The 16,776-nt window shown below is 41.2% G+C and overlaps 1 protein-coding gene across 1 annotated transcript in view; it reads right to left on the bottom strand.

Annotated features, from left to right (window-relative positions):
• The window catches only part of CACNG1 (calcium voltage-gated channel auxiliary subunit gamma 1), a 37,384-nt gene that overhangs the window by 10,240 nt on the left and 10,368 nt on the right, over window positions 1-16,776 (bottom strand). Inside the window, exon 2 of the mRNA XM_026711123.2 lies at window positions 466-540. Within this exon, the coding sequence (XP_026566908.1) occupies window positions 466-540 (75 nt within the window). The remainder of the gene's footprint in view (window positions 1-465; window positions 541-16,776) is intronic.

Genomic DNA, 16,776 nt, shown 5'->3' with positions numbered 1-16,776 from the left:
CAGTCATCTGCACCTGCTGCTAACTAACCACAATACCATGATAGGGAAGACTACTTAATATGTTCCTCTAAAGCTGATGGGGCTGACTTCAGGTTCATCTTTCCATAAGTGTGTGACTCTTCACCTCTTTCATCTGGACCAGAAGTGGTATTCAGCAGGTTCTGACCAGTTCTGGAGAACTGATTTTGAGTAGTTTGGAGAACCGGCAAATACCTCTTCTGACTGGAGATTTTACAGTATACTTCCCTAGCCACGCCCACCAAGCCATGCCCACAGAACCGGTAGTAAAAAAAAAATTGAATCCCACCACTGAATTCTGCACCCTTAGACATCTTCCTCCATAACTGGTTTAATTAACCCATATTTGTTTAGAGCTGGATCCCAATCTGATGAACTGGGTACATTTTGGCATAAGGTATGCTACTGTTGTAATGCAGGGGTTGCCTGCTTACCAATTCTTCTTACCTCGTTGTGTTGATACTTGAAAGATCTCAGTGCTTTCTCCTGAGGCAAAGTGTGTGAAATAGGAACAGTTGTCCTCTGAAAGGAAGGAGGGGAGAGGAAGAAAAAAAAATTAATACTTTTTGTCCAAATGAATTCTTTTCATTTTTGCTGAAAATATACCAGGTAATCCTATATAGTTTTATTTAGTATTCAATCCCATCGGGACTAATGATACACATGGCAGAAAATAATATATGGTGGTGCAATTTCAAAGAGGTTTCTCTTGTTTTCTTTTATTTTAAAAGCTGTTTTTTTTAATTAATGGAAAATGTTTATTCTTTCAAATAAACACTCTGCACATCCCTTCTCAAATGTTCAATATGTCAGTGAGGTGGGTGGAATCTGAGGCCTTACATATTCCACCTGTACATTCAGACCTACAGCAGTGAACTCCTCCATTTCTTTAAATGCATCAAAAATCTGGTGGTTTTTTTGGGGGGGAACCTTTATTTTTAGCATCGATTTCTCACTTCTTCTATCTTTTAGCCATATCTACAAGATTAGCTAGTACTAACCTATGCATTTTAGGCAATAACAGGTAGTCATTAACTTACAACCATTTGTTTAGGGACCGTTCAAAGTTACGACGATACTGAAAAAAGTGATTTATGATGATTTTTCACACTGATGACAATTGTCATGTGATCCAAGTTTGATGCTTGGCAGCTGGCTTGTATTTAAGATGGTTGCAATGTCCTGGGGTCATGTGATCACTTTTTGAGGCCTTCTGACAAGCAAAGTCAATGGGGAAGCCAGATTCACTTAACAACTGTGTTACTGGATTGACTGTGGTAACAAGGGAGGAAAGAAAGGTCGTAAAATGGGGCAAAACTCACTTAACAACTGTTTCGCTTAGCAACATAAATTCTGCACTTATCTCTGGGTCCATTGTCTATCAATATCTATATGGAACAAATAAATATTTTAGAAAAGTTGGGTTTTTAATAGTGTCACTGAGTGAGACACTGTTGACCTCACATACACTCAAAGCTTCAGGCAATCTCAGAAAATCTCAACAAGCACAATGGGTTTTAAGAGATTACATTTATTAATTGATTAGGTCCTTGTAATCACCTGATTCCTGAATCTGAATAACCAACCTATCCCTCCCTCCCTCCCTCTCTCCTTCACACCTCAACCCAATTTAAAGCCTACATCCGTCTAGCTGCCGCCCTGGGCATCTGATGCAGTGAGTTACAATTTGTGAAAGCTTCTGTCTTTTAATTAAATGTGTTTTCACCAGAAATGGTGTTTCCAGACTCCTCTGATATATATATATATATATATATTTTGTCAGTGTGTTAAAGCTACAAGAAAGTAGTTTACAGCTAGAGGTCAGGAAGAGATTTCTGACTGTATACACTGCCAGCCAATGGAACAGGTGGTCACACATACTGTGAGTTGCCCAATTGGCTAAAGATAATATCCAGAAGGTTGTTGGTCATCCATTACCAATGTCCTGGTGGAAGTTGGAAGAGATGACCCCCAACCTTATGAAGCACTGTGGCTGAGTATAGAAGACCTGGACTCCACAGTACCATTCCAACACCTTCCCATGACACACCCCGGCTAACACATTGCCACCAGGCTTTCATTTTGGCTAATTTCATTGGCTCGCTTGAGCTGCCTTTATTGCATAACACATGAGCAGTTTTGTGTGATTGCTGATGAGCTTTTCCTGGAGTGACTTAGCAATGAATTTGACTGTGTCTTTCTCTTGCTGATGTCATCTCCATCTCCTTCCCTTCCCTGTACCAGAACTTTTATTTCTTGTTGAAACAGGGGTGTCCTGTTTTATCTGGGATAGACCTTCTATTCAGTGGTGGGGTTCAAATTTTTTTTACTATCGGTTCTGTGGGTGTGGCTTGGTGGGCGTGGCAGGGGAAAGGATACTGCAAAATCTCCATTCCCTCCCCACCCCACTAACCTGCTTTCCAGTTCCATTCTCCTGTGCAGGGCAACCAAAGAAGACCCAGCCGATCAGCTGGGACTTGGGAGGCAGAGAATAGATGGGAGGGGGCCAGTCAGAGGTGGGATTTATCGGTTCTCTGAATTACTCAAAATTTCCGCTACTGCTTCCTCAGAACTGGTCAGAACCTGCTGAATACCACCTCTGCTTCTATTCCATCAACAGTGTTCAGGGGATAAAAATTGGCAGACCTAGCCAATTGTCCTAGCACTATTGTTCTGTACCTGATTGTTAGGGATACACCCTAGCAGAATCTGCACGGCAGTCAGGCAGGCAGGCAAAAATATATGAGATAGACGTTTTTGTAGCTTACACTCAGTAAAACAGATACACCGTGCTAGCTAAATAGTTTATTCCAGCAAGAGTTATAGCATAGTCAAACAGTCCATGTATCATTCACTAGTTCAGTCCGTCCAGGGATTATTCAGTTGCAAATTCCAGTGTCGAAAAAGAGAGGTCAGTAAACTTACAAATATCAGTCCAGTGATATATCTCCTTGCAGTAGAGATATGAAGAAGTCAAAACTCCTATCTTCCTTCAGCAACTCAGCAGTAGGGGAAACACCCAGTTAACAAACCATCAATCCATGCAATCCAGTAATTGTCAGGGAATCGTCAGGTTCTCTTGCTCCCTCTTATGGTGGTTTCACACCGCACCCAAAATTACATGCTTTGCAGTTTTAAAGTGACACACACTTAAACTTACAATCATAGTTTATATATATTATTTTACCCAAACTACGTTAGGTAACCTATGTTATTCCTAACACTGATGCCTATAACAAGTCTATGATCTTGTTAAATAATGTATTTTCCTTTTGGCCACACAAGATTTAATGTCTCCTCCTTGATGCCGTCAGCTTAACGCCCAGTCTTTGCAGGATATTTAGCAGCAATGCTGAGCGTCACAAAAGCACCACAAGGTCCTAAAAAGAAGATGTCCTGATTTAAGAAGTGGAAGTTAAAGACAAAGACAGGTATTAAAAAATGATGGTTTAATCCTATTAATTGAAACTTCCTTTAAAATGCTATTTATATTTCTAACATCCCCAAATTCTTTTTACATGTTACGCGTACATTACTTAGATTAATATATCCTTTGGGCAGGAATTCGTCAATTGGCTTCCTGTTCATCCAGCGTGCTAAATCATGGTTTGATTATTTACAGATTACTGAATAAACAGTGATTAGCTGGGACACTCTTTTTCATCCTGGGAGATGCATTTCCTCCTTTTCTTCTGCTTGGGGGCTAGGAAGGATGCAGTTAATAAAATAGCATAATGGATTATGACATGAATGTCTATGGAGATTCTCAAACATTCAGGTCATGGTTGTCCCAAAATATTTTGCTTCTCATCCAAAACCCATGAATTGAAGAAGATTCTTGGATGAGAAATAAAATGCTTTCAAAGGGAAAAAAAATTGAAAAAAGTTCACTTGCCTTTTAGAAAAAAAGCACCTTTGGGAGAATTATGACATGATCAACTGATTTTTTCAGAGTCGTGTTTCTCCTTAATACGTTCAAAGCAGTTAAAGAGTAAAATTGGGGCTTTATGATTTGTAGAAATTTAAGGCAACTAGTTTGCCCTTAAAGCCACCCAAGAGAGTCGGGCAGGAATAGTGGTTATGAAGAAAATTTTAAGCTTCTATTTTGCCTTTCATCTTCCTCCTAAGAATAAAGGAGAAAAAAAATATGCCCAACATATTTTTGTTTCTGTTGATTCTGTTTTTAATTCTGTTGATTTTGATTCTGTTGATTCTAGAATAGAATTCTTTATTGGCCAAGTGTGATTGGACACACAAGGAATTTGTCTTGGTGAAAATGCTCTCAGTGTACATAAAAGAAAAGATACATTTGTCAAGAGTCAAGGTTATCTATTAAGATAACTTTGGAATAAACACAGAGCTAGCTAGTCCTCATGGTTTTGCTTCTTGCTTAGTCCTACCTCAAAGGGCTAACACTGACTCCTGCAACTCTGCAACTATCTCTCACATCCCTTACTTTCACTCTTCCCAAATCTAGGAAGGATTCCTTCTGAGACAGCTTTTCCAACCCATTTCTTTGGGCTCAGACGTCATTGATCAGATGGTTGTCTAAGGCCTGTAGCTATTCCTTTTGTCTCCCAAGGCCATTCCACATAACAGTAGAGGTAGTCCTCATTTAGCAACTACCTTGTACAGTGACTGCAGTTGCAATGGTGATGAAAAAACAACTCGCATTTATGACCTTTGCAGGTCTGTAAAACAAAGGAAAGCTGTAGTACGATTCTAAGCACAGTTGTGGTTTCATTTAGAAACAACTTGACTTAACCGCTGAGTTGAGGGTCCCAACTGTGGTCATTCAACGAGGTGCATCCTTACAAGTTCGTGATAGAGGTAGCAGCAGTTTTCCTGTACCATAAGCTCAGGCAAAAATGTTGACCAAGAATTGAGCCCCAATTCCGATTGCAGACAAATGGCCACTCCTCAGTTTTACTCAGAGCGAAAGCTACAATGACCAATCAAACATCTTCACAAACTTGCATGACCTTCCCACCTCCCAGGCAGATAGAGGGAAATTGATCACTTTCAGCTTTAGAGACTCAGTCAGTGAAGTATCCACTGGTGGGGCAGATGGGGGGGCGGGGGTTAAGGTTTATCCTTGTTACTGTGCCTGTGCTTTCCTACAAGAGCTTCATGACCATGAAGTCCTCACCTCTGATGTCCCTTGTACGAGAGCTCAGGGGTCCTGGCACTGGGCAGCAATAGACTTAGTTCTTCAAAGCCCCGTAGCCTACTCAGAGCAGATATCAGAGCTTCTGCCCACAGATGACCCTATAACTGTCAGGCATTAGGCCAACGGGGATTTTTATGGAACTAGCTGTGATGACAATTTCATTAAATCAGGAGGACCTGCGGAAGACGTAACAGTGTCACCCCAGAAGCCCTGCTCTTTTCATAGAGTCCTGCTCTATGACCCTTATTTTATTATGAGGATGATAAAACGGGGGGGCGGGGGGAAGAGGAAAGGCAAATTAAACTATTCATATTATTCATCCAAAGCATTTCACAGCGGGGAAACCGTTAAAACACGATCTATGTGGCTGTAGCTAGGAAAACAGCTTCCTGTTTAATATCAGAACGATTGGAACTGGGCATTCTCATTTAAGAGACCTCGTCGCTTTCCATCCACTCGCTGGAAAATGTGCGACTGAGCCGAGAAATCAAAGGAGATTTGTGTCTACTGTTCTACCGCTCCCTGAAGCTCTTCTTTATGAACTTACATCCCAAAACAAAGGAGAGTGTGTTTGTACTGATATCATCTGTGGAAATTGGATTCTTCGGTGTTGTTGTTTTTTTCTCAACACACAGTAGGGATGATTGTTTTATTTGACTGTGGGCCAAAGCAAATAAAAGCGCAGAAATAAATTAAAAGCAGACAATGATCACCAATCATTGCAAGTCTGTCAGGGAAGAGGGGCAGGTTAAACACTTAAGAGGGTGTGCACAGCTTGCAGGAATATTTAGGTGACTCTCTTAACGGGAGGTAGGTTGGGGAGATGAGCTGGCTTGGCTGAGGAAGTGAGATTTTTTATTTTTTATTTTATTTATTTTATTTGATTTCTCCATCGCTTACAAGATAATAGGTATAAGTATAAACATGTTTGACTGGTCATTGTAGCTTTCGTTCTGAGTAAAACTGAGGAGTGGCCATTTGTCTGCAATCTGAACTGGGGCTCAATTCTTGGTCAACATACAGGAAATAGGTACGATTAAATGGGGACAATAGGACAGGGACGGGAGGCACGATGGTGCGCTTATGCACGCCCTTTACAGACCTCTTAGGAATGGGGTGAGGTCAATAGTGGTTAGTTTGAGGTTAAAGGAGTGGGGGTTAGAGGATGTAATAACAGAGTCAGGTAGTGCATTCCAAGCATTGACCACTCTGTTGATGAAGTCATACTTTCTGCAATCAAGTTTGGAGTGGTTAACATTAAGTTTGTATCTGTTGTGGGCTCTTGTATTGTTGCGGGTGAAGCTGAAGTAGTCATTGACTGGTAGGACATTGTAGCAGATAATTGTGTGTACTACACTTAAGTCCAAACACAGGTGGTGTAGTTCAAGATTGTCCAAGCCCAAAATTTCAAGTCTGGTGATATAGGGTATTCTGTTGTGAGCAGAGGCAGGTAGTACATTTCTTGTGAAAGACTTCTGTTCTCACTCAATTGTATTAATGTTGGATATACAGTGCAGATTCCAGACAGATGAGCTGTATTCAAGTATTGGTTTGGCAAAAGTTGTGTATGCTCTAGTTAGCAATTCAATATTTCCAGAGGAGAAGCTTCGTAACATTAGATTTACAACTCTTAATGCCCTTTTGGCAATGCTGTTACAGTGAGCTCTGGTGTTCAGATTACTTTTCAAAAAATATTTCCTCTGGGAAAAGCACAAGAAGCAATGGAGTGGCAGGTTGTCGTCCACGATGCCTTTGCTGAAAATATAATCACAACTGGTGTTTTATTTTATACATTTTATTCCCATTCTTCCAAACAGACTTTGGTTTTTTTTCCCCAAAAAAGCAAAAGTGACCATATTTAAGGTTGGGGTCATAGAGCAAATGAATCCATTTGCCTAGCTTTGCCCACCATCCTACCCTGGTGTGGTTACACGACTGGGTTGAATCATAGAACCATAGGGCTGGAAGGACCTTGGAGGTTTTCTAATTGAAAACCCTCTGCTTATGGCAGGAGACCTTATATTATCATGGACAAATGGTTGTCCAATCCTTTCTTGAAAACTTCCAGCTATGGAGGCAAGTGATTAGCAATTAATCCATTGATTAATTGCTCTCGCTGTCAGGGAGTTTCTCCTTAGTTCCAGGTTCGACCTCCCTCTAATGAGCTTGTACCCATTGCTTCTGGTCCTGTTCTCAAGAATTATGAGGAAAAAGTCCACCCTGCTCATTTCTGTGATTGTTCCTCAAGTATTGAAAGACAACTACCCCGTTAACCCTAATTATTCTCTTCATTAGGCTAGGCATAGTTCCTTTAACTCAGGGGTGCTTAGATCTGGTCCATGGGGTCCACCCTGGAAACAATGAACGTCCGGACCATGGTGTCTCTGCCAGCAAAAATGGAACTCGAGAGGGTTGCATATGGCCCTCCCAAGCTCCATTTTCAACTGTGACAGTCTCCTGCAATTCTCTGCCAGTGACCCTCCGAGCTCCAAGCGAAAGCTGACAGAGTGCTCAGCTGCCACAGGTACCCCTGACATGAGGGACATTGAGCTGGCCACGCCCACTCTGGCCATGCCCCCTTTCCCCCCGAGGTCAAACACAACCCTGATGTGGCCCCCAATGAAATTGAGTTTGACACCCCTGCTTTAACTGTTCCTCATATAGTTTATCCTGCAGCCCCCTTATCATCTCAGTTGCTCTTTTTTTGCATTTTTTCTAGGATCTCAGCATCTTTTTTTAGATTTTGATGACCAGAATTGGACACAGTATTCCAGGCGTTGCCTCACTCAGTTCAGTATAAAGTGGTACTATCCCTTCTCATGATCTTGATGCTATTCCTGTGTTGATACAGCCTAAGATTGCATTGACTCTTTGGGCAGCTGCAGCAGACTGGTGGCTCATACTTAAGTGGTGGTCCACTAGGACATCTAGATCCCTCTCATAGTTACTCCTGTTGAGCCAGGTACTGCCAAGTCTGTACCTGTGCATTTGGTTTTTCCTGCCTAGGTGCAGATCTTTACTTTTCTTACCACTGAACTGCATCTTGTTAACTAGGACCTAATGCCAAACCGACCAGATTTGAACGTAAAGAGATATGTAAACCCAGTTTTTTGTTTACTTACTGGCCAAGATTTTTTACTTGTAGGATTGTCAACCCTTCGGCTATCAGAATTAGAGCATTTCCTCATTAAACAGTTATTGCTATACAGACAATCAACACTATAATGTATGCACGGAAGCTTATGCTCAGATGCCAGAAAAGAAAACAATACATAGCAGAACAACCATAATAGCAGAACAACCATAATCATAACAAAAGAAGAAAATGTACCACTCTGCTAAGGCTACATAATTTTGAGGTGTACAAAATTATGCATAGTGTGGTTAACGTAGATAAGGCAAAGTTAATAAAGGAGAATATTTATGGCTGAGGGTTGAAATGAGGGATCCTTGGTGCTCTCTGAGCTTGGTTGTTGTCTTGCAGACTTTTCATTACCCAAATTAGGTAACCTAGATATCTAGTTTGTTTAATGAAACGTCTGTAAGAGAACAAGCAAGCTCAGAGAGCACCAAGGACCCCTCACAAGGAGAAGCTACTTTGCCTTTCCCTGTTATACTAGAGCCAAAGGAAAGTGAATCGTGGAGAAATCAGGACAAATGGAAGGATTTTTTTTTTTTTTACACTACACATATTTACATTTGGAATTTTCTACCATGAGATATGGTGTTGCCTACCAGCTTGGCTGGTTTCAAAAAAAAAAAAAAAAAGGGTTGGACCAATTCACAAATGACATGAGGATCAATTGTTATTTGCTTTGATGGCATTGCCTTTGAAGGCCAATTGCTGGGAGACTAGTGGGCTTCCTTCTGCTGTTGGTGGGCCACTTGGAGAACAGATCGCTGGACTACATGGGCCAGGAGAATGAGCCAGCAGAGCTCTGCTTACGTTCGAATACAAAATTGCAAATATTTACACAATTAATACTAATGTATCTCTAACACAGGGTGTCAAAATCAAAGCCCGTGGGCCGGATCTAGCCCATGTTTGCAGGGGCTGCACTGGAAACCGCGAAGGAGTGGCCCATGGAGCCTTTGCCAGTGAAAATGGAGCTCAGTTTTCACTGGCAGAGTGCTCGGGCCACCACAGGTGCCCCTGACACAAGTGATGTCAAGCTGGCCAGGCTCACCCTGGCCACGGCCCCCGAGCCCCCTGAGGTCAAACAAAACCTTGATGCAGCCCTCAATGAAATCAAGTTTGACATCCTGCTCTAACCAATGAGTACCTCGATGAATCACTCCATTAATTATCACAGGGATGGATATTCTAAGCTTCACTATTAATAAAAACCAAAACTTTGAATCATATTAAAGCTATCCATTCCTTACCCCTGCCTTAATTATTTGAAAAGTTGTGCCCCATCATACTAGTTAAATCTAGCTCAGCCCAGCTTAGCCTGGTGCAGTCCAGTCTACTTCACATTGCCCATCTTTTTGATGGGGACAAGGTAATGAAATCCTTTCCATGGTCTAGTAAAGAGAAGGACCAGGGGAGACATGATAGAGGTCTTCCAATATTTGAGGGGCTGCCACAGGGAGGAAGGGGTCAAGTTATTTTCTAAAGTGCCTGTAGGCCAGACAAGGAATAATGGATGGAAACTGAACAAGGAAAGATTTAATCTGGAAATAAGGAGAAACTTTATGAAAGTGAGAACAATCAACCAATGGAACAGCTTGCCTTCAGAAGTTGTGGGAGCTCCATCACTTGAGACTTTCAAGAAGAGATTGGATTGCCATTTATCAGAAATGGTGTAGGGTCTCCTGCTTGGGCGGGGGTGGGGGTTGGACTAGATAACCTATAAGGTCCCTTCCAACTCTGATTATCTGCTATCTGTAATTCTGATAGGCCTTTCATCAAACCCCTGGTGTACAGTATTAACACTTGATCCTTTACGACTCTTATAAGCTTGTTTATTCAAGGCTGGCATCCTGCCAAGTTAGCATTCTACACAGGTGTTGATTAGGCAAAGGCAACTGGCTGTTTAATTTGAAAGGAATACCATAAGGAAAGGCTGGAGCACCAGCAGCTCCCACCTCAAACACGACACACATTCACTGGGGTATCTTGCCTGCCAAATAGCCTGTCAAATGAATTTATGCTCCTGAAGACAACTCCAGTTTGAAATCTGGAAAGATGCCGAAAAGCATTTTGCTAATGAGATATTAAGCAGAGTTGTGATCATTTCATCCCCAGGGGTTCAGCCGGAGATTCTTCAATGGCTGAAGAAGCACCCTGGTTTGCAAAACAGCCTGGGGATTTCAGTTTCTGAACATAAACCATATTATTGTTCCACTTAGGCAGCCAACTTCACCCACAGGAGGAGGCGGCACCCTCTGGCTGGCCCATCTGTTAGGGAAAACAGCCCACTCCTTGAACTTGCCTGCAACCTGAGGAGCTTTCTCTCCCCATTGCAAAGCTGATGCTTGATCCAGCTGTGGCTGCAGCTGCATTCGAATTGGGAAGAGGAGCATTCTGGCTTTTGCCACAGGAAGGCAACCGAAAGTCTTGGGAGAGCTGTCTAAGGAGGAAGCATGCCTCTGCTCTGCTATTGGAAGAGGCAGCATATGTGTCTTCCAAGCTTCATCGAATGACAGCACTAATGATGATGTAGCCGTGGAACACGGCTTATCAGGCTTTGGGAGGGATATAGGAGAAGTGTTACAGCTGGGATTCAAAGAATGTTACTTAGATTTATGACACCAGGAGCTGCCAGGAGATGATAGTTTAAATAGATAATAAATGATATTATATATATATATATATATATATATATATATATATATATATATATATATATATATATATATATATATATATATATACACAGACAACAACAATACAGAAGCCTGATGATGGCAGATGAGATTCTGCCAAAACGTTGCTACAACTTTAAAAGCACAACTATAATGACATGGGAAAATACCCGAACAAAGCTGAATACCACACATGTAGGTACCTGCGAAAACTTAAGAATATATATGTATGTATGTATGTACGTATGTATGTATGTATGAATGGCATTCAGCTTTGTTCAGGTATTTTCCCACATCATTGTAGTTGTGCTTTTAAAGTATCTAGGCAACGTTTCGATGAAGTCTCATTCATCATCTTCAGGCTTGTGTCTTCGGCTCTGTGCTTCTCAGAGTAATGTGAGCTTGCAGCTGCTTCTTCCTTTTAACTGCTAGTGGGGGTGTGACTTGATTGGGTGGGGGCTTGGCTGTGTTCTGATTGGGTGGGAGTGTGTTCTTATTGGTTGGGGGCCTGGCTGTGCTCTGATTGGCTGGGGGTATGTTCTGTTCAGGTGGGGGCTTGGTTGTGCTCAGGTTAGTCTTAGTTGCTAGGGGATTTGGGCTGGTGAGCTGTGATCCTGCTGTTTGGCTTCGCGTTCGTGGTCGTGTCGCATCTTCATGGTGGGCGTCAGTTTGCTTCATGTATGGGTCGGAGGGGTTTGAAGCGGGTAGTGATACAACTGCGGTGTGGTGTACCAGCCCTTTGGAAACCCGCCCTCATGAACAGATGAGTACCTAACATGAAGAATGACACCAGAACCACATCCACAAGGGCCACACAAGATGCTACCACCACACTTCCATGTAGAAAGCAGACTCACACCCACACAGAAGATGAGACATGACCACGGACCAGAAGCCGCACCGCAGCTGCATCACTACCCGCTTCAAACCCCTCCGACCTATACATTGTGCTGCCAGGCAGGCAGGTGGGCCCAACAGCAGAGCGGGAGAGAACCGGTTCGATCTGCGCTGCTCATTGCTGCTACCGGCTCGGTAAAATCGGGCCGAACCAGTAGAATACCACCACTGATACATACATACATATATATATTACACACACACACACACACACACACATGTATAGAGAGAGGATAATTAAATAGATGATAGATAGAGATAGATATGCTAGATAGATGATAGAAGAGAGATAAATAGAAAGAGAAATGGATGGATGGATGGATGGATAGATGATAGCTAGATGATAGCTAGATAAGGATGATAGCTAGAGAGAGAGAGAGAGAGAGAGAGAGAGATGGATGGATTATAGATAGATGATACATACATAGATAGAAATGATAGAGAGAGATAGAGAAAGAGACAGAGAGAGATGATAGATAATACATTAACATAGAATGTATGCACACACAGAGGTTTGGATGGATAGATGGATGGATAGAACAAAATGATTGATAAATAGAAAAGGAGACAGACAGGATAGAAAGAAGATAGATGATAGACAATAGACATAGATAAATGATAGATAAATAATTGATGGATAGATATAGATGATAGATAGATAGACAGATAGATATTGATAGATTTATAGATACATACATAGATAGAGCTAGATATCAATAGATTCAATCAGCAGTACCCTGTATCTCCTAATAAGCTGCTTTTGAATTTGATTTGTAATGTGGTAGGACAGTGGTAGGTTTGTGTATGTGGATGAGACAGAGTAAACAGGGGCCTGATCTTGTGTAAGCCTAAGGCTCAACATCCTTTTTTCTTTGTAAGCTCCACTGAACGCAGGGTGGCTTGTTGCCAAGTGAGGGTAGACATACCAAGGCTGGAAATAGCTATTTGGATTTCAACCCTTGCTTCCCTGCAAAATTCAAGGCCAATCATGACACGACCTTATACTTTGCTTACCTTATTAAAACAATGTAATGATTTGCAAAGCAATGTCATCTCTATTTAATGCAAATATATATAAGCTTAAGGGAAGGGAAATTAATTTAATGAATGTGTATCTGAAGCTATATTTTTTGAAGGGCTAAGCTTCAGGAAAAATAATACATTCAGCTGGGAAAAATCATAACTGGCTAGATTAGTCCATTTCCTTTGCTCAAGTTTGTACTCTGGGTCCAATTCAAACCTGAAACACAACTCCTCTTCTGAAAACCTGCCACCACCATCTCATGAAATACCAGTTTACGTTTTAATTTTTAAATTAAGATAATGTTTTTTAATGTTATAAAGCAGCTGGAAGTTTAACGCTACAAGGGAAACTAAAGGCAGGGGCCATGTTCAAATAAATGAAATTTAATTCCTTTTTTGTCATGTGGATTTAGGGACAATGAAACTTTTCTTTCAGGCTGAGGCTTCTATTTGGAAAGCACAATCCTTCTTTCCTTATGCCATGATAATATCTGTGTAAGTTCACAACGAAGAACATCCCTTTGTCAAGGGGGTTTATTTTTAATAGATAGGGATTGATTGAAAAGGAAATAAAGAAGGGATATTTGATAACTGGTTGACCTGGAAAACGATAAGACAACACACTGCAAAATGGTAAGTATCCATTGCATTCCCCTTAATGATTATTTAATAATTTAACAGGACAGACACAGACTTCAGAGAGTAATTAGGACTGCAGAAAAAACAATTACTACCAACCTGCCTTCCATCGAGGACCTGTATACTACACAAGTCAAAAAGAGGGCTGTGAAAATATTTACAGACCCCTCACATCCCAGACATAAACTGTTTCAACTCCTTCCCTCAAAACGAGGCTTTGGAGCATTGCACATCAGAACAACTAGACACAAGGACAGTTTTTCCTTAACGCCATCACTCTGCTAAACACATAATTCCCTCAACACTGTTCAACTATTACAAAGTCTGCACTACTATTACTCTTAATCTTGTCATCACTCCTTATCACCCATCCCCTCCCACTTGTGACTGTATGACTGTAACTTTGTCACTTGTATACTTACGATTTATATTGACTGTTTCCTAGTATGATTTGATTGCTGATTGTACCCTATGACTATCATTAAGTGTTGTATGTTATGATTCCTGATTCTTAACAAATGTATCTTTTCTTTATGTATACTGAGAGTATTTACACCAAGACAAATTCCTTGCGTGTCCAATCACACTTGGCCAATAAAGAATTCTATTCTATTCTATTCTATTCTATTCTATTCTATTCTATTCTATTCTATTCTATTCTAGTTACTCTATTTTTAAAAAGCTTATTTTCTTCTTATGGGATATCCTACTTTCTGTTATAATGAATACAAGTAGTCTTCCAACTTATGACCACAGTTCAGCCCAAACTGCTAAGCGAGAGAGTTGTCAAGTGCCTTTTGCCCCATTCCACAATCTTTCTTGTCACGGTTGCTAAGTAACTCGCTTACTGTTGTTAAATTGGTAACCCGGTTGTTAAGTGAATCTGGCTTCCCCATTGACTTTGCTTGTCAAAAGCTTGCAGAAGATGATCATATGACCCCAGGACATTGTAACCGTCATAAATATGAACCAGACGCCAAGCAGTTGAATTTTGATCACCTGACCACGGGGATGCTTCAACAGTCACAAGTGAGAAAAATGGTCATATGTCACTTTTTCAGTGCTGTTGTAAATGTTCACTAAATGAAGTCAAGGACTACCTGATTGATCTGCTACTAAAACATGCATCGTTTTATCTACCTGCCTCTGGTTTGCTCACTTATTGCTATGTTGCCTCAGTAACATATTTTAACAACAACAAGAACATACATTAGCTGGAAGACTCTCATTCTAAGTTCTGCAATCAGGCTTCTCACTCACTCATCTTCTGTCCTTAGCAGAGCACTGGGAATCTCCATTAGCTGGAGGATTCCTAATCCCCAGGAGATGGTTAAGGTGCGAACAGGAATGGCCTCTTACTGGTGGTCATAGATAGGGGTGGATTAATTGTCTACCAATCTGTGTAGAGGATGGCTGAGATGAAAAGAATACTGTTAAGGAAATTGTTAAGAAAGAGTAAAAGAGACTGTAAGGAACACCTCAGCCCTGAGAAAGAAGAAACCCTGAAAAAAGAGACTCAGACAACTCCACCTTGGTCCTGTGTGCATAAGAGGAGCCAGAGGGACACCCTGTCAAGCTTTCAAAATTGTGTTATTATAGCTGATACCAGTATTCATTCTCTCTCTCTCTCTTTCTCTCTCTTTCTATCCATCCATCCATCCATCTATCTAGCTATCTCTAATCTATCATCTCTCTCTATATCATCTCTCTCTCTCTAATCTATCATTTCTCTATGTCTAATCTATCATCTATCTATCTATCTATCTATCTATCTATCTATCTATCTATCTATCTATATCTTTATCTATCTATTTTGTATCTATCATTATCTATATTCATCATCCATCTATATCTATCTACCTTCTGATTAATCAATCTATTTATTCCGTGCATCCATCCATCCATCCATCCATTCCTAAATCCACCCATCTTCTGTGTGTGCACACATTCTATGCTAAGCATCCTCACTAAATGATACACATTAATCTACTTTGATATTACTCGATGAATTTAAAGCTCATAAACCACAGAGGTCTTCATAAAGCAGATTCCTAATAGTGCAGCTGGAGTGTATTTGGTGCCTCTGATGTATGTCAGCCATGTACCTGCATAGGGTGGGGGCGGGGAATCGAGAAAATCAATCCACGGCCCTCCGCTGCCTTTCAAATCTGCTCAGTAAACAAAGAGGCAATTATAGAGATGGTGAGTTAACTATGAGCCACGTGACTGGAATTGATGGCTCCTAACAAACATTGGTCTACTGGGGAGGGCGGGGTGCAGGATCAATGAGCGTGCTTAGAGACCGGTTTGATGGGCTTTCTTGGGATTTGAGTAAAATGGATTGTAAATAATAATACTGGCTGTTTTTCTCAGATTCCCATCATCCAAGACTCTTTGGACATTCTCACATTTCTTCAGACTGGCAGATCCTGCAATTTGTTACTCGCCGCAATTATCTTTTATTATTTTTATAGTGCTCTCAAGACATTTAGTGCTTTGCAAAATTAAATTAAAGGGCTGAAAGCTTTGCAATCATCTGCTCGCTTTCCTGCTAACAAATGGCAAGCATTCAATTTGTCTTTAGACTTGCTTTCTCTTGATAATCACTGCTGGTTGGAAAGGGAAAAGGCAATGCTCTGGAAGATAAATAGGGAGTCCTGTGGTTCTCTCCAAGCTGTGTTGGAAAACAATTAAAATGTTCCAGCCTCTGGCCATACAGCTGTCACAGAATCCCAGGTACCCGGGTGTTTGTTGTGAAAACTCTTCAGAGGTTGTCTTTGTGGTTCTCGTTACAAGAGGACGGGGCCACCGTGAACGAGCTGTATCCACTTTGATTTATATTGTAGATTCTTTCAGCTCCAGTCATTGCTGGGCTTCCACAAAACACTTTTTCTTGCAGCCACCTTTCCCTTTCTGTGCAATTAATAATCACCATATCATGGTGAGCTGCTTTCAATCGCTTGAGTTGTTATGCATTTCAACTCCATGTTAATATTATGAATCGTAATAAATAACCAAAGAATCGTTCGGTGCGGTAGAAAGAATTCTTTACATGCGATAGGCTGGTAGATTCCCAGGCAAGTGGGTACATTCGAACAGGTCCTAGATTTGTACTGACAATTTCCGGTTCTGATCTATGAGACTATACAGGCCCTGGGAAATAGTACCTTAGTTTAGCAGCCCCCAAGTTTGGGGAGCCAGGGACGAGTGCTGTGAAA

The sequence above is a fragment of the Pseudonaja textilis genome, chromosome 2 (assembly GCF_049901715.1).
Source record: "Pseudonaja textilis isolate UNSWEBS1 chromosome 2, rPseTex1.2, whole genome shotgun sequence".
Lineage (NCBI taxonomy): Eukaryota > Metazoa > Chordata > Lepidosauria > Squamata > Elapidae > Pseudonaja > Pseudonaja textilis.
The sequence above is the reverse complement of the archived record's forward strand: the minus strand, read 5'-3'. Positions and strand labels throughout refer to the sequence as shown.